Source organism: Panicum virgatum, chromosome 5N (genome assembly GCF_016808335.1).
Source record: "Panicum virgatum strain AP13 chromosome 5N, P.virgatum_v5, whole genome shotgun sequence".
Classification (NCBI taxonomy): domain Eukaryota; kingdom Viridiplantae; phylum Streptophyta; class Magnoliopsida; order Poales; family Poaceae; genus Panicum; species Panicum virgatum.
Genome location: NC_053149.1, coordinates 64,957,363 through 64,975,627, shown reverse-complemented (window position 1 = coordinate 64,975,627; position 18,265 = coordinate 64,957,363). Strand labels below are relative to the sequence as shown.

Sequence of the window (18,265 nt, the reverse complement as noted above, 5' to 3'; positions counted from 1 at the left end):
CAGAGGAGGGGGAGGCAGCTGGGCCGGCGCCCACTGCCATGTGGGGCCCGGCTGTCAGCCCCCCTTTTTCCTTTTATGTTTTTAAGCTTTATTTCTTTATTCCGGCTGGAAAATTTATAATCGCCTAGAAATTCACAGAAAAATGCAAAAAATGCCAAACAAATTTTGTTAGGTTTCTAAAATCATGATCTTCAGAGGAAAAATGCTTAACCATGCTTTTTATCACTTTTGCTCTGCTGAAAATTCAGTTTGTGTTAAACCTAGTTTATTTATTACCACTTTTTCTATTGCTCTAAAAATTATGAAAAATTTGCTATGGCTTAATTCTTGCATGTGTAGTTCACTGAAAAAGTTTCAGGTGCATGTTCTATGTGCAAGTGTGTGGATCTATTTGTTGTTCAATTGATTTTCTAGGGTTAAAATAAATGCTTTCGATCGTCGTTAAATGTTAGAAAAATTTGGGTGGCATGCTTACTGTTTTCAAGTTAAGCTGGTAAATTTTTGTTGCTAGAGCTTATGCGCAAGTTAGGGTTTTGCTTAGATTGTGCCCTAGCTTTACTCTTTTCTTTATATAAATGTTGTTAGTTATTATTTCATGTATGTGTACCTCAACAAAGCAAACTCCGGTTTTAATCCTTGCTGCTCTAAGCAAAGTTAGTAGTTGTTTTTGGAAGGAAACACTTCAGGCTAATGAGTTGAACTTCTGAACCGCATTGCGTTGTATCGTTTTGAAATGCATCTTTTCATAAGTACTCATGCATTGCACTGAGTTCTAATTTGTTGCATGACATATTTTATTCGTGTAGACGCCACGAACGACGCTGTCCACGAGCTAGTTGCTGGGTCGGTCCAGGAGCCACGAGCAGGAGCGCAGTAGGAGGACGCCGTTGAGCACGCCCCCGGAGACCTAGTTAACCCTGCTGACCTGCCAGGCAAGCCCCGGAGCATAACCATATTTTAAATTATTCAATGTTTAATTAAGTATTGTGCATTTATGTTCTAGGAGTTGAATGGAACCATAGTATGCATGTTTTCCCTAGGTACAGTGGGCCTATACTAGTATGCAGGTGTCGATAGAAATGCTCTGCTAAATAGGAATTCGGTAGAAGTCGAGTGATTACTGTCACTCGCGAGTTTAGGATCTTGATTCCTTAGTTTTGGCTTGAAATGAATTGTTGAATAAAGAGAAATGGAGACCGGGCGGAAATGAGTTGGATTAATGGTATAGAATGGATGAAAAGAAATCTCCGCCTGTGTCGATTGAGGACCGTTCCGTTGTTGGCAGTGTTGACTGAGTTTGAACAGTACTAACTACATGCCGGAAGTAGGAGGTAGTCGAAACCGGTAAGCTAATTACCTGATTTGCAACGATACTTTGAATCGCGACCTGCTACTCTGGGAGTGGAATGATGGCGGGTGTTGGATAGTATGTCGCCTCCGGGTTCTCTGGGAGTTCGCCGTGAGGGACCCTTCACCCGGGTTTTGGCAGGCGTGATTCAGACGTCGGGGTGATGATGGGAACAGTTGACGTGTGTGGCCCGACGAGGTTTACGCGTGTCGTGTGAGTTAGGTCCACCTTGCAAGGTTAAATCGGTTCGATTCGCCGTCTCTCTCGGTTAAGAGAACCTTGGTCACTTTGTCACATCGTAGTAAGAAAGTGAATTGAAAACGGAATGGAAAAGGCTGGTTTGTGAGTTCTGAAAGATAATCTGTTCCACCATGCGTGCTCTAGATGATTAGGCGAATTTAGTTAATACTTGGTATACTAAATGGAGCTAAAATATTGAAAGTAAGGATTCACTTCTAGCAGTCTTTCAGCAAAAGAACTCCAGAGCCAGAAAGCTTTGCATGTCTAAGTAATGAGCTAAGTATACCCAAAGTCGGGTAAGCCTTGCTGAGTATTAGTATACTCAGGGTTATTGTTGAATCCTTTTAAGCAGGTTGCGTCCCCGCTGACTTCAAGGAGATCTGTGCGTCCTGGATTGGACAGCCGCTTCCTCCGGGTTGGACCATCGAGTGGGCCCCGTCTTCCCCGTGAAGATTGGGCAGGTTGGCATCACATCGGTGGGCAGGATGTGGAGCTCACCCTTTTATCGTCGTTGTGGCTATCGTATTGTATTTCGAACTCAGTTTTAAACTTCCGCTGTGCGTTTGAGCTCTGTTGTTTGTATTTAAACCTTTTATGTAAAACCGGTGTTGTAAATTAATTTGAAGACTTCTGTGTGCTGGTATCACATGTGCTCATCTTCGTACGGGTCTAAGTGCAATTGTGATCCTGGAGTACAGTAGTTTAATCGGGATTTTACCCGACAGCCTGTCAGGTTACACCGTTTTAAGTGCACAGTAACTGGATTAAGTATTAAGATGATGGTTAGTGCATTTAAGCCGGTTTAATTTGGACGGTGCTGCTACACCCTTGCTCCCCCACGCAGGCTGCTCCTCACCTCCACAGAGAGATGGCATCCCTTGCTCATCCCCGCCGTTTCCAGTCCGAGGAGGAGTTGAACACGGTGCGCCGCCTGCTTGGGTGGAGTGCACAGGAGACCGGTTGGGGGGTCCGAGCAGGCTCGGTTCCCCTCGGCAACCTCCGCGCCGGGGAGTTTGTGCTATTCACCTCGCACATCTCCACCGGCGTGGGACTGCCGATCTCTTCGTTCCTGCTGCTGCTGCTGCTGGAAGACTTCGGCCTCCAACTTCAGCACCTGACGCCCCACTCCGTCCTCCTGACATCCATCTTCGTGCATTTGTGCGAGATATTCGTGGGAGTGCGGCCCTGCGTCATCCTCTTCCGCTACTTCTTCGTCCTGGTGAAGTCCGGAAGGAGCAAGGACGAAGTGGGGGGGTACTACTTCCAGATGATGAGTGACCTGCCGACGCCTTACATTCCCGGCCTTACTGGCGGGAAGTGGGAGGAGTGGCGCAGGGATTGGGTGATCGCCACCACCGAAGCCAACGAGCGCTTCGCCCTGCCGACCGAGGGACCTGCCACCGACCGTGCATCCTGGAGGGCCAAGCCGTCCCTGCAGCCGGAATTCGACTCTGTGCTGGGCAAGATCAGGTCGCTGGCGGAGAGCGGCCTCACCTCGTGGCACGTGCTCGGAGATTTCCTGAAGCGCCGGATCGCCCCCTTGAAGCAGCGGCCGCGCCCTGCTTGGAGCTTCACCAGCCTCAACGACTGCAGCATGACCCATCGCGGAGAGGGGAGCGACCTGACCCAGGAAGCCTTGGAGGTCTTGGTACGGGCTGTGACGGGGGACGCCTTTATCCCGGAGAACCTGATCCTCCCCCAGGGTATTGTCCCCCTCTGCGAGGACTCCGCGAGGGTGGCGGTGCTGGCTACCCTACCAACTCTTGACGACTGGGGGCTGGCCCCACGCCAGACCGGAGGCGATCCGAACCGTGGGCTCCGGATCCCTGGCGCGTCCGGGGATCAAGCTACGCTGAGCACCGCGGGGTCCGGCCCTACTACGAAAGGGAAGCAGGCTGTGACCAGTAGCGCCGCCACAGCCGGTTCCAGCCAGGTGCGGAGCAGCTCCGGTGTGTCGTTGGGAGACGCAGGCCGGCGCAGGTTACTTAGGGGCGACGGGACCCCGGTCACGGAGTCCGCCGCGAAGCGTCAGAGGACCGCTGAGAGCGCGGGCCAGGGTAGCTCCCGGGCCACCGGCCCTCGCGGGTCCTCCGGGGCGACTGCGTCGCCACCATCGCCGCCGAGAGATACCTCCCGCCGGCAGCAACAGCAGCAGCAGCAGCCGCGGGAGCAGCTGCAGTGGGCGCGAGAGCGGCAACAGCAGCAACAAGAGCAGCCCCGAGTTGCGCCCGCGCCGCAGCCACGGGAGCAGCAGGAGGAGGAGGAGCAGCCCCGGGTTGCGCCTGCATCGCAGCTGCGGGAGCAGCAGCAGCAGCAGGAGGGGCCCCGGGTTGCGCCTGCATCGCAGCCGCGGGAGCAGCAGCAGCAGGAGGAGCGGAGGTCGGGCCTCCGAGGACGCTGGGTACCCGGCGCTTCTGGGTTAGTGTTATTCTGCTCTCTTCCCCTGTGCCAGGTGCTCTGCTTTTTGCTGAAGGCTTCTCCACTTTGTTGCCAGGGCTCCTCGCTCGTCGGCTGGTGCCCAGGCGACCACGGCCTCGGCGGCGACAGCGGCGGCGACGGCGGGTGCGGGATCCTCAGGTGCAGCGACCTCTGCCAGCCCGGTGGTGCCCGATGTGGTGCTGACGGGCGCGTCATTACCAGGCTCAGCAGAACCTAACGCTGCAGCGGCGGGTGCGCCTGTGGGGGCGCGGCAGACGTAGCGGCGGCGGAGGCGCCGGCGCCGGGCGCAGCCGCACCCGATGCAGCGACGGCGGAGGCGCTGGCGCTGGGCGCAGCCGCACCCGACTCGGCGGCGGCGGAGGCGCCGATGCCGGGCGCAGCCGCACCCACCGCGGTGGTGGCAGAGGCGCCGGAGACGACTGCTGCAGCGGAAGCTCCCACCTCCAGCTCCAGTCCTGTTGCAGAGGAGGAGTTGGAGGTGGTCTTTGGCAGGCAGCTCCTGCAGCTCCAACTCCCGGAGGAGGAACCGACTCCCCTTCCCCAGGTGCTGACCCAGGTCCGGTGGTCGATAGTGGAGGCAACCTCCTCCGCCGAGGCGGCCTTCCGGCGGGAGTGGTCTGCCCTGGAGAGCGAACGCCAGCGCCTCTCCGACTGGCACACCCGCCTGGAGGCGCACACGAAGGCGGAAGCCTCCCGTGCTGCGGAAACCCGATCAAAGCTCAAAGCCGACCAAGAGGCCTATCGAGCCAACCTTCTGAAGGGGTTCAACCGGGAGCTTGCAGTATCGAGCCGGGAGAAGGCCCTGGCCCAGCGGGAGGAGACTTTTGCCTTGGAGGTTGTTAGCTTCGCGGCTCAGTGGTCCGACCTCGAGACTCGCCTCGCGGCCCAGCAGTCCGAGCTGGAGATTCGTAGCCAGGGTCTCGAGGTCCGGAGGCAGGAGCTCGACGACCTCTCTGCGACTCTGCAGGGATGGCGCGAGCAACTGCAGGAGAGAGCCAGCAAGCTGACTATTGCCGAGGCGGATCTGGAGGAGGACCGGAAGTCCCTTGATAAGCGGGAGTCCCACGCCTCCAACATGGAGAAGGAACTTGGGCGCCAGCGGGACTCCCTCAAGAAGCTGAAGGAGTGATCGGAGAAGAGGAAGGCTGAGCTCGAGGAGAGGTCCCGCGAGATGGAGGTGGCCAAGGCGGCTCTAGACACCCGGGTGCAAGAGGCGGTCCAGGAGGCGGTCCGGAAGCACCAGGAGGACCAGCGCATGGGGGCCCAGTGGATTGCTGACTGGGCGACCGAAGCGAGCCTAGCACTGGTGCCACTTGGAATGAGCCCAATCCAGGTGGCGGAGCCGCCAGCTTCGATAGCTGACGCCCTCCGAGTGCTAAATTCTGCTTCGGATAGGCTCCGGCGTCTGGAGCCGGTCCTTGCTGGCCAGCTCGAAGCCGAGGGTCGCGAGCTGATCCGGATGGTGGCGGAGCACATCCTGACCTGCCTCCAGAGCCACGACGCGGCCATCTCGCTGACGCCCGTGGTTGATGGTCCTATAGCAGAGACGGAGGCCGCCGCTCGGGACAGCGTGCGGGAGGTCGTCGACTTTGTTGCCGCCTACTTCAAGCGGGAGCCTGCAGACCCTTGAGCTGGGCATTGTATTTTTGTATCTTTTGCGTTATGTAACAAATATTGTACTAGTTGAAATTTTGGAATAGAAGAAACTTCAACTTAGCTTTTTGTTAATTGTTGGTTTGCGGTATACTGCACCCCGGCGCCCTGGCCCCCTGGCGGATAGGTTCAGTTGATTGGACCTGTCTGCCACCTGAGCTGTAGAAGATACTCCGGACCTCCTTGGGCATAGGTGCCGCATAGTTTGCAGGCTGAGCAAGTGTCTTATGCCTTTTCCTGCGTAGCAGAAAAAACTACAGAGAGAAGAATCAACTCGTTCGCATGCTAGTAATGATACTGCGACTTAGCTGTTTGACATATGCAGATGTCGTGGCACAAAGCGAATGCCCCGGCCCCCTGGGAGATAGTCTCAGTTGTTTTTGAGTCTGTCTACCAACGAGACTGGACCTCGATCTGCATGAAACTTTAAAGCGGATGCCGGGACCCCCTGGTAGGTAGGCTCAATGGTTGAGGCTGGCTACCACCATTCAAGGTTTAGCCTGTATACCACTTCAAAGTTACAGCTTAGTAGCAGGCACGCGCGACCTATTCTGGACCGGCCCCCAGTCTAGTACAAGGTCCAGAGCTCTAGATATACAGGTCCGGGCATTTCAGTGTTTGTTATAGAGTGGAGTGTGTAGGCTTAGGGTGCGAGACCAGGCTAAGGCGCTGCACAGGGCTCCGGACCACTCCAGGAAACAACATGACTTCTCCGGACCTGGATATGATGCTCCAGACCCTTCCTAGCAGTGGGTGAGGTCACTCTATCGTATTCGATCCTTTGAGATATGGAGCTGGACATGCCGTGTAGGACTGAGGAAGCCAACTCTTGAGCTAGAAGGAGGTCCGAGCCCCTAATTACCCGGCTCCAGGTACTAGAGCACTCGTTACAGGGCGGTGGAGTGTGTAGGCTTTTGGGTACGGAACCGGCTAAGCGGCTACACAGGACTCCGGACCACCCCAGGAAACAAGCACCCCCTCTCCAGAGTAGGTCCCTAGGGGTTCGGACCCCTCCCCAGCAGGAAGATGGTCCGGTATCTGTACGACAGTCCAGCAACTCAATACAGATCTTAGTTGTAGCGACAAGAGTGGAAGTCCGCACAGGGGGTTAGAAAAGTAAAATCTCGAGAATTAGAATGTGAAATTAAATTTTGACACAAAGACAGAACTGGGAGAAAATCTTTCCTTTGCAATCTTGATGTACATGGCTTGCGCGATGGATGCCAGAGGCCGGGTTTACGAGGTCGGACCTCTACCGCTCTGAGCCGCGCGTTAGCCGACGGTGCGATGGATGCCAAAGGTCGGGTTTACGAGGGTGGCCCCCAACCGCTCTGGGCCGCACGCTAACTCTATCTTATTACAAAGGAAAAGTTTATTTCCCTGCTCTGCCTAGGTGTAAAACTTATGTAGATGCTCTATGTTGCATGGGTTGGGCAGCGGCACTCCATCTTCTGTGGCGAGGCGAACGCACCCGGGCCGGCATACCTCTGTGACCTTGAAGGGCCCCTCCCAGCTGGGGGAGAGTTTGTGGAGCCCCGCTCGGTTCAGGATCCGTCTGAGGACGAGGTCGCCAGCCTGGAGCTCCCTACTGTGCACGAACCGTTGATTATAGCGCCGGAGCGCCTGGTTGTAGCGTGCATTTCGGATTGCTGCTCGCCACCTTCGTTTGTCAACGAAGTCCACGTCGTCACGCCGCAACTGCTCCTGCATGGATTCGTCAAAAGCCTGGACCCTTGGTGAGCCCAGGTGAATTTCTGGGGGAAGGCATGCTTCAGCCCCGTAGACTAGGAAGAATGGAGTCTCCCCGGTGGCTCGGTTGGGTGTCATCCGGTTGCCCCACAGTACGCACGGAAGCTCGTCAACCCATTAGGCACCATGCTTCATCAAACAGTTGTAGGTGCGGGTCTTGAGTCCCCTGAGGATCTCTACATTCGCTCTCTCAACCTGTCCATTGCTGCGGGGATGTGCCATGGACGCAAAGCATAGCTGGATGCCGATGTCCTCACAGTACTCTTGGAAGAGTCTGCTTTTGAATTGGGTCCCGTTGTCCACGATGATGCGGTTTGGGACGCCAAATCTGCACACAATTGACTTGAGAAATGCGACTGCTGATTTCTTTGTGATATTCACCACAGGGGTAACCTCCGGCCACTTTGTGAACTTGTCGATGGCGACATAGAGGAACCGGTACCCGCCGACGTCCCGGGGGAATGACCCCAGGATATCCACGCCCCACACAGCGAATGGTCATGAGGGCGGAATCATCTGCAGAGATTGAGCCGGTGTGTGTATTTGCTTTGCATGGAACTGGCATGCTTTGCAGGACCTTACCAGCTCAGCAGCATCCTGGAGTGCTGTTGGCCAGTAGAAGCCATGCCGAAAGGCCTTGCCAACAAGCGTGCGAGATGAGGAATGACTTCCACACTCGCCTCCATGGATCTCCGCGAGCAACTCGCGACCCTCTCCCTGGGAAATGCACCGCATGAGGACACCATTGGCGCCACGGCGGTAGAGATCCCCTTCTACCACCGCGTAGCGTTTAGCCAATCGGACTATGTGCTCTGCGGACACGTCGTCATCAGGGAGAATGTTATCTTTCAGGTAGCCCCGAATCTCGGAGATCCATGCATCGGGAGCTCCCTGAGCAGGTGGGGGTGGCTCTATGAGGTCTCCAGGATCCTCAATAGAGCACACAGCCCAGGTCGGGCACCATAGGTGGAATGCCGCCGGGACCGCTAGCTTCGAGGTGCTAGCTTGATCCCCTTCACCCAGTTCGGCAGGCTGGGCGGTAGGTCTCAGCAGTCGTCTTTCGAAGACGCCCTCGGGCACGGATGCCCAGGTGGATGCTCTCGCGGAGAGATCATCTGCTGTTGAGTTGAGTTCGCGGGGAACATGTTGCAGTTCCAAGGCGTCGAAGTCCTTCTCGAGCTTCCTCACGTGGATGAAGTATGCCGCGAGCTGGGGATTGTTGTAGCTGAAATCCCCTCGGACCTGCTTGACGATTAGTTGTGAGTCCCCCTTCACCAGAAGCTGCCGGACCCCCAGAGACAGGGCTTGCGCCAGGCCAAAGATCAGGGCTTTGTACTCCGCCATGTTGTTGGTGGCCTTGAACTCAAGGTGCACCATGTACTTCAGCTGATCTCCGTTTGGGTCGATGAGGACCACACTAGCTCCGGCCCACTTCTCGCGGGCGGACCCATCGAAGAAGAGTGTCCAGTGGGGCTCGGTGAAGACTGGAGTCCTGATTTCCGGCTCCAGGGGTCCGGCGTTGAAGTCCGGACCCCCAGAATTGCTTGGGGAAGGAGTCCACTCCGCTGTAAAATCAGCCAAGATCTGGCTCTTGACTGCATGGCGAGGCTGGAAGTCCACTTGGAACTCAGCCAGCTCCACTGCCCACTTGGCGATATTGCCCGTGGCGTTGGAGTTGTGCAGGATCGCTCTTAACGGGTAAGAGGTCACTACGACAACTCGGTGCGCCAGAAAGTAGTGGCGCAGTTTCCTGGACGCAATAAGTATCGCATAGATAAGCTTATGCGTCTCAAGATACCTGGCCTTCGCCTCGTTTAGGACTTCGCTGACGTAGTAGACTGGCTTTTGGATGGTCCGGACCCTGGTGACCGGGTCCGGCTCGCCCTTGTCCGCTTTGTCAGGTCCTTGGGCCCCAGCAGTTCTGGGCTCCCACTGGGACGAGGCTCCTCCTGACCCCCTTGTGCAGGGTCTGGAACTTCAGGCAGAGGTGAGGTTGACGGGCCCCCGTGTCCGGGGTCCGGCTCACCATCCTTGGCCGGGGAGACCCTGGTGTTCCCCTGGCGAGCTTGCTCCGTCCTTTCGGCGACCAGCACCATGCTGACCGCTTCCGCAGACGCAGCAAGATATAGAAACAATGGCTCACCGGGCTCTGGAGCCACCAATACTGGCAGTGAGGTGAGATGCCGCTTCATTTCCTAGAAGGCTTGTTCAGCCTCTTCGGTCCAAGAAAATAGACCGGACCTCCTCAATAGTTTGACGAAGGGGAGGGCCCTCTCAGCCAGCCTCGATATGAAGCGGCTAAGAGCAGCGAGAGATCCAGTAAGCTTCTGGACATCCTTGATGCGGCCAGGAGGCCTCATTGCTTCGATCGCCTTGATCTTGGCTGGGTTTGCCTCGATGTGAGACCAGGAAACCCAGCAGCTTCCCCGCCGAGACGCCGAAGATACACTTCTCGGGATTCAGCTTCGTGCGCGTGGCGCGCAGCCGGTCGAAGACGAGGGACAGGTCCTCAACTAGTGTTGACCCTACCTTAGTCTTGACCACAATGTCATCGACATAAACCTCAACAATATCTCTAATTAGATTACAGAAGGTTTTGTTCATAGCTCGTACAAACGTGGGTAAGGCATTCTGTAGACCATATGGCATGGCAATATAGCAATAAAGCTCATCTACTGTTACAAAAGCAGTATGCTTCCTATCCTCTCTAGACATCTGAATCTGGTGAAAACCAGAGTATGCATCTAGGAAAGACAAAAGGTCACACCCGGAGGTGGAGTCCACGATCTGATCGATACGTGGAAGAGGATAGGGGTCTCTAGGACATGCCTTGTTGAGGCTGGTGTAGTCGATGCACATCCGAAACTTCCCGCTGGCCTTTGGGACGACGACCGGGTTGGCCAACCACTCAGGGTGGTGGACCTCCTCGATGAAGCCAGCGTATAGGAGCTTGCGGACCTCATCCCGGATGAAGTTCTGCCGCTCCACAGACTGCTTCCGAGGCTTCTGGCGCACCGGCGTGGCGTTAGGGTAGATCCTCAGATTGTGCTCGATCACTTCCCTGGGTATCCCGGGCATCTGTGATGGTTCCCAAGCAAACACGTCGACATTTGCCCGGAGGAAAGCGATGAGCGCGTCTTCCTATTTCTCCTCCAGGTTCCCCGCGATGCGGGTGGTCCTGGAGGAATCCGCCCCGATCTGCACCGTCTTCACGGGAACATGGTCCGGATCAGACGGTTGAACCTTGGGAGCCTTTGCAGGCGCCCTGGGTTGCGAGGTGGATGGATCCTCCTCGGAACCTGCAGCCTCTGCCGCCAGAGCATGCAGTCTCTCAACTACAGCGACGGCAGCGGTGCGGTCGCCCTGCACGGTGAGGACACTGGCAGGGGAAGGCATCTTCAAGATCAAATACCCGTAATGAGCAATGGCCATGAAGCGGTAGAGTGCCGGTCGGCCAATGATGGCGTTGAACGGGAGGTTCACCTCCGCAACATCGAACAGAACGCTCTCTGTGCGGAAATTCTCCTCGGTCCCGAACGTGACCGGCAATGTGATGCTCCCCAGAAGGAACACCGGATGTTGGCCCACTCCGGAGAATGGGCGAGAGGGAGTCAACTTGGACTCCGGGATCTGCAGCTGCTTGAACGCTGCATAGCTCATGATGTTGAGGCCAGCCCCACCGTCGATCAACACGTGATAGAGCCTCACGTTGAATATGACAGGAGCGGTGACTAGAGGTAGCACACCAGCTCCGGCCATATTCTCCGGGCAGTTGGATGGCCCGAAAGAGATGGTGGTGTTCATCCACCTCTGGTGCGGCGCCGCCTTCGGGACCCCCGGCTTCACCGAAAGGACCTCTCAGCGAAGGGTCTTCACGTCCCGCCGGGAGACAAGCTCTCAGCTTCCGCCGTACATTACGTACAGCTTCTTGCGGCGGTCGCCGTTGTCGGAATCGGAGTCGTCGTCGTGGTAGACGCCCTTCAGCTCCCGAGCGGGGGACTGGTACCCCAGCTCCTTCTCCCCAGCAGCGGCTCCGCTGTCGGAGGCTTTCTCCTTGCCAGGCCGCTGGCGATGAGGGGGCGAACCGTCCTTGGAGGACTGCTCACGCCGCCCACTGACCTGCTTCGCGAGCTTCTGGATCTCGCGGCAGTCAGCGGCGCTGTGGCGAGCGATGGGATGCACCGAGCATGAACCTCCGCTTCCACCTTGCGGGCGAGGGCGTTTGCCATGTGCATTCTGGCCCCCAGCCGCCGTTGCTGCTGCTGCTGGCGCTGCTGCTGCAACGACTGGTCCGCCAGAATGCGGCTCCCCGCGACTCCGGTTCTTGTTCTTCTTCTTTTTGCCACCGCCCTGAGCGGTAGCACCGGAGCCACCAGCCTTGGTGTCAACGTCTTGGGGGGCTGAGTGCCATGCACGGCCCTCGGCGGCCCTGGCACACTTGTCTGCCAGGGAGAAAAGCGTAGTAATGCTTTCCACCTCGTGCGTCGCCAGCTTCTCGAGCATCTTCTCGTCACGTACCCCCTGGCGGAAAGCAGTGATAATAGATGCATCGGAGATACGAGGAATGGTACCCCGTACCTTGGTGAAGCGCGAGATGAAGGCCCGTAGCGTTTCTCCGGGTTTTTGCCTCACGGCGTGAAGGTGTGCCTCCAAACCATGCTGCTGGTATGCGCTGGCGAAGTTCGCTGTGAACCTCGCACAGAGCTCCTCCCAGGACTGGATCGTCCCAGGTGTGAGGTTCATGAGCCAAGTCCGGGCTGGCCCAGACAAGGCTACATGAAAGTAGCTCGCCATGACGGCGTCGTTACCACCAGCTGCTGTGATGGCGGTAACATACACCTGCAGGAATTCCGACGGGTTAGTGGTACCGTCATACTTCTCCGGCAGGTGCGGGCGGAACTTGGACAGCCATGCCACTGCGGGAGGTGATCCGCGAGCGCTGCACAGCCTACCCCAGCCACCGGGGCGCCCGACTGTATCCGGGCATTCACCGGAGGCTTGGGTGCCACCACGTCCAGATCAGCGTTGAGGTTGCAACCCTCGATGTTGAGACGGCGCTCTCGCGCCCTCTCCACGGAGATGCGGGCGTCCTCTCCCGCACGCCTGCGGTTGAGCTCCGCCCGCAGGTCTTCTGTCCGTGCACCCCTTACTGTGGGGGAGCGCACGGACTCCGACGCACCGCCCTGACGCTGGCGGTAAGGTACCACCGCATTGCCGGGCGGAGGTCGTCGCCCAGTCCTTGCAGAACTGGGGGAGGCCTGAGCCAGGTGGAGGAGACGGTCAACGTCGTCCCGCCACAGCCTCAGGGCGTCTGGCGAGGCTGCAGCAGCCGGGGGGTTGCGAAGCAACTCCCTAGCTGCTGCCAGCGCTCCGCCGCTCGCAGCTTGTGAGGGGGCCCTTGATGGCCGCCCTGACTCTTGCCGGCGAGCAGCGCGCGCCGCCGCCGACGGTGGCTGCTCCACAGGCACAGTTGCCCCTGGAGCAGGAATGCGAGAGGCGTGTGGCGTGGAGGACGCCACACCCTCCGTCATCTCCACGTCGTCCACACGAACCATGGAGACGAGGAAGAGATGAACTGCGACCAGCTAAAGTCCCCTACCTGGCGCGCCAAATGTCATGGTGCTGCAAACCACAGCCGGGTGGCAGAAGGCACCCGCGTAAGCCCCGAGGGTGTGTACTTGGGGGTTAGCTAGTCCTAGTTCGATCTCGCTCAAGAATACGATGAACACAGCAAGATTTAGAGTGGTTCGGGCCGCCGGAGCGTAATACCCTACGTCCACTGTGTGTTGTATTGACTTGTCTCGAGAGAGTTCGAGAGAGCCTGTGTGTCGTGTGTCTGTTCGGCCTTGTAGTGTACAACGAGCGCCTCCCTTTTATATCTCAAGGGAGGCGCGCACATGGCTGCTGGGTCCCCGACAGGTGGGCCCAATGATGTAGTATAAAATAACATACTGTTCATACATTATGGCGTCGCAGGCAAAGGAGATCTCTCTCCTGGATTCCCTTGCCTGCTCCTGGAGTCCCCCGTTCAGCATGTCCAGGCGCTGTCTTGTCGGAACGGTGCCAGATGTAGCTAGCGGCGTCGCCTGCCACGTAGCTGAACGGGCTGTGTAGCTTGCGGCGTAGGCGGCATGATGGAAAAGTGCCGTGCCGTCGTATCCCATTAATGCGGCAGACGGGCTCTGCGCGGGTGCGGCTGCACTGTGTACCTCGGTAATACGCGATACACAGTGGGGCCTGACAAAGGCTGTCCCGCGTGCCGTGGTGGCAGAGCACGCCTCAACCACCAGCATTGAATGAGATGAGAGGGCGAGTCTTCCAGCGGAAGGCTCGCGCTTGAACCTGCGCCCGTGCCTCTAGTACGCGGGGCGGCTCCGGACCCCCCGGCGGTATGTTGGTTCTACAGCACGGGAGGTCCGGACGGGTGCAGGAGGTCCCGGACCCCTTATGGGGGGTCCGGGGCCCCGGCTGCCAGCTCGGAGCTTCCCTTCCTCTGGGACACGTGGCATCTCCGGACCTATCCCTCGCGGGGAACGGGTCTGGGGCCGTTTGCCCGGTGAGGTAAGAGCCTGACCCGTGAGGCCTGGCTGCTCCGTCCTTTGGGAGTAGTCACGAATAACTACACATGCCCTACCTTGCTGCAGTAGGAGTGGGTATCCCTGCTACAGAATACCGACAGCATCTGTACATGTGATCAACACCCCATAAAATGTACTAATGGAAATCAAACAAGTTCTCGATAGACATGCCAAAGAAACTAGGCAATATGTCATCTGAACATCATGTCCGCTTGTATTGGGAAGTCCATACAGGGTGTGTTTAGTTGGTGAAAAAGTTTGGGTTTTGGCACTGTAGCACATTTCGTTGTTACTTGACAAATAATGTCTAACTATGGACTAATTAGGCTTAAAAGATTCGGCTCGTGCTAATCAGTTAGACTGTGTAATTAATTATTTTTTCAACTGCATTTAATGCTCCATGCATGTGTCCGAAAATTCGATGTGACGGATACTCTACAAAAAATTTTAGGAACTAAACAGGGCCACAGCTTGTATTCTGGGCCTCAGGCCTTCCCATCCAATTCAACTTTATAGGTTGTTCACCGGATTCAACTTAGCGTTGAACACTTTGCGGGTAAAAAAATTCAATCTTCAATCGCAAGTTGTATAGAGTGGAGGGTATTAATGTTACTCAATGAGGCTTAAAATATCCCAATACCAGAAGGGATATAACCAAAAGCTTCATTGGTGTTGTTCAAGGACAAAAAAAAGTACCATCAGCTGTAGAGTTGTATCGCACTCGAGAGTGATCTTTCATTTGAATTATGATGAAGTTCTGGAGACTAAATTTAGTAGTGTTGAATTGTGTGCGTGTTGACCTTCCTTGCACTGGGCAATGAAGTACAGCTGTGTAAGGACATGACTCTCTGCTTCCAAGGTTTCGCGGAGTGATGAATGTGAATCGAATTACCGGGCGAGGCGAGCACATTCTCAGCTCATCTCATTGGCGCCGTTGCTGTCGCCGGCCCTTCCAACACCTCGTTCGAGGATGATCCTTCTTCTACCAGACAGCAACTGCCCGCTGCAAGCCGACGAGCGACGAAAAGGCAGCCTGCGTCCGCCCGCCAGGCAACCCCCTCGCGCCCACGAAGAAAGCCCAAAAGCGCGCGCCGCGTGGAGACGCTTCTAGCGGCCGTCCAGGTGTGGACTGGGCGGGGCGTGCGACAGCTCAACCCTATAGATTTGTCCGCTGCGAAGCGGGATCTCCTGTGCCGGCGACCCCACGGCGCACCGCGCTCCGCTCGTCCGCTACGCTACAAACTGAGGCCACAGGCTGGGTCCAGCGAGGGGAGCCCCGCAGGGGATCCCTCGTCTTATCGCCTCGCTATTTGCTCTGACACGGCACCTATCCGCCTATAATAAACAACCCGGCGGGCCGGACTGCCGGCCGGCGCGACCGGTTCGGTCGAATCGGACGGCGGGGAGACGGTGCACCAGCGAGTGACCATGGCTATAAACTCCCCCGTCCCATCGAGCACGCCCTAATCACGAGCCACTCGACGGTCGGGCTTCCGTAACCACGCTACTAACCTCTGACTCCCCTCTTGGGCCAAGCCGGGAGCGCACGGCAGGACACCGTCGCTTCCCCACGTTTGGAGCACCTCCCTCCCTTCCCTCCTCGCTCGCATTCCGAGTTCCAGCCAGCCAACCAACCACCGCGCTGCGTCTCCCGAAGCCTCCCTCGCCCTCCGCTCCGAGAGGCGAGAGCAGAGCTGCAGAGAGAGAGAGAGAGAGAGGCAGGAAGAGAAAAAGAAAAAATAACCCGACGGAAGGGACAAGGGCGCGGCGAGGCGGGGACGGGGAGGAGGCCCAGGGCGCGGGCGCGGGGGCGGCAGGGGCGCCAAGCGCATGGCGTCGTCGAGGGTGATGCCGTCGTCCTCGCCGTCGCACACGGCATCGGATCTCGCGCGCTTCGCGCAGGCCGCCAGCAGGCCCGGAGGCGGCGGGGGCAGCGGGCTGGGCTCCATGAACATCGAGGAGTTCCTCCGCGGAATCTACGGCGACATGCCCACCCCAGCGACGCCCGCGCCGGCCGCGGGCCGGCCGATGCCGCAGGCTCCGCCGTCCGCGCCGGGGATCGCCGCGCGGAAGACGGCGGAGGAGGTGTGGAAGGAGATCACCACGGGGGGTGGCAGTGCGGGGACAGCGGCTCCCGTGCCTCAGGCCGTCGTCCCCGCTGGCGCGGGAGGCGGCGCCAGCGCCGGCGGCCCGGAGATGACGCTGGAGGACTTCCTGGCGAGGGAGGGCGCGGTTAAGGAGGACGATGTTAGGATTTCGGGACCCTCGGCGCCGGCCGAGGGGCAGGTGGTCATGGGGTTCCTGGGCGGAGCGGAGGGCGTCGGTGTGGCTGGCGGCGGAGGCGGGAGGGGAAGGAAGCGGCAGTTGATGGATCCAGTGGATCGCGCTGCGGTGCAGCGACAGAAACGAATGATAAAAAACCGCGAGTCTGCTGCCAGGTCACGCGAGAGGAAGCAGGTGAGTGCACAAATGTTGCATTTCTGAAGAATTAAGCATTGTATTTTGCAAATCTTAGTGAAAAATTTGACTTCTCGTCGGTTGATGAAGGCTTATATCGCTGAGCTAGAATCTCTAGTCACGCAGCTCGAGGAGGCGAATGCCGAGCTGTTGAGAGGACAGGTAATACTCAGCTCTGACACCTTTCATGGGGTCTGAATGGCGGCGCTGGGTACGGGAAACCGTATTTCTGGGATTTTTTTACTATCCATATAATTCGATGAGTTCAAACATTGTGTAATTGTTAGTTTGGTACGACACTTGGTGTTGGGCTATGCAGCCCAAAATGTACCACGACAACATTTGTTTTCAGTAACCTTTAGGAACTTCAAATTATTTTACCAAAAGAAGATTAGAATACATAATATTGCAAAATGATGGACCCCAAATACAAGTTCCAGTGCATATAGTATTATTGCTACTAGATTCTGTTTACCCTTAGTGTAACTGGGTTGAAATTTTTTAGAACTACTTTTCATTATGCTCACCTTATGTTATTCCCTAATTCAGTTCATCTCCCTGCTATGCATAACCTGAATGGTGCGTGAAACCATTCTTTTTAGAGACTATATAGGGCTTGAATGTTCATCTGTATGCGCATCTTACCTTCTAAATGATGTTATTTTAGGAGGAGCGGCACCAGAAGCGGCTTAAAGAGGTAAGTTTCTTAAGATTTTGCTTTTTAATTTAATTTATGTAGATCATCAAATTCAAACATTATTAAAATTTTGTTAGCTAACTTTTGAAATTATCACTTGAAAAAGCATGAATCATCTTTTCATCTCACTTTAGCACTCGTTTCTGAATAAAGAATCATCAAATACTGTTCATGCTTAAAAGAGCATCTTTCTATGATTTCTCGAATCAGGAAAGTTAGGCATCCTTCGCCTGTTTGACACTGCAATGAGCTAACGTGCCTAAGGCTCCTTGGTAGCCGGCCAAAGTGGTTTGGCAATAGATAACGTGTGATGTCGATAGCTTGCAATTCCAATAGAGCAACACATGACAAGTGTGAGATTGTCCTTTTCGTATTTCACTTTCTCTTGGGGCCATTTGCCTCTAAAAGGTGGTGAACTGCAGGCACCTGAGTTTTAAAAAGGCTAGAGCCTGCAGTCTTGAAAGTACTCCTCGGCTGTAGCCCCATATGTCAAAGTTGAAGCTGAATACAATTAAATATCGTGTAGTTTTGTCACTGTCCATTGGAATTGGGACTGCGATGTATTCTGAACAAGGTTTGTGCAAATGGTCCAATATGAAAGAAACATGGCGTATTGTTTCACGTCCATTTGGATGTGCAGGGTGTAGTTGACTTGATGGCTTATGTTGGGCCTTTTGGGTTCACTAACTTGAGCACTATTCATTTGTTTTTTATGGTGCCTTTTTATTTTGTTCTCTAAAGAATTCATTTGGTTTATATGCAGCTTTTGGAACGAGTGACGCCAGTCATTGTGAGAAAAAAACCGTCACAAGATCTTAGAAGAACAAACTCGATGCAGTGGTAGCCTTGAGCCAAGCTCAGCTGCCATCCCCCTACAGTTATAACATAGCGTTTGATCCTGTATGTCAATTTTCTATTCTATTTGCGGCAACATAGTTGTAGTACCTTAGTAAATAGCATGAACGGTTAGCGACACAAAGCTTAAATGAAATCATGTCATGTTGTGGTGTTCATGAGCAAGAAAGCCTGTTATTACTGTTTCAGTCTGTTTGGTTAATGGGCCTATTTTGCATGTTTGGTTACTTGAGGCTTATTATAAATTCA

General features: G+C 55.8%; 1 protein-coding gene across 1 annotated transcript; it reads left to right on the top strand.

Annotated features, from left to right (window-relative positions):
- The first annotated feature begins 15,453 nt into the window (after nucleotides 1-15,453).
- LOC120672476 (bZIP transcription factor 12-like) lies at nucleotides 15,454-18,233 on the top strand. Its single transcript, XM_039952892.1, has 4 exons — nucleotides 15,454-16,464; nucleotides 16,555-16,626; nucleotides 17,132-17,161; nucleotides 17,925-18,233. Exons 1-4 carry the CDS (start codon nucleotides 15,838-15,840, stop codon nucleotides 18,003-18,005), a joined length of 810 nt encoding a protein of 269 aa, XP_039808826.1. The 5' UTR covers nucleotides 15,454-15,837; the 3' UTR covers nucleotides 18,006-18,233.
- Nucleotides 18,234-18,265: the final 32 nt, after the last annotated feature.

Excerpts from the sequence above, each read along its gene's own strand:
- LOC120672476 (XM_039952892.1), top strand. The coding sequence starts at position 15,838 with ATGGCGTCGTCGAGGGTGATGCCGTCGTCCTCGCCGTCGCACACGGCA. Across the intron at positions 16,465-16,554 it reads GGTCACGCGAGAGGAAGCAG|GCTTATATCGCTGAGCTAGA; the intron begins GTGAGTGCACAA and ends CGGTTGATGAAG. Across the intron at positions 16,627-17,131 it reads CCGAGCTGTTGAGAGGACAG|GAGGAGCGGCACCAGAAGCG; the intron begins GTAATACTCAGC and ends ATGTTATTTTAG.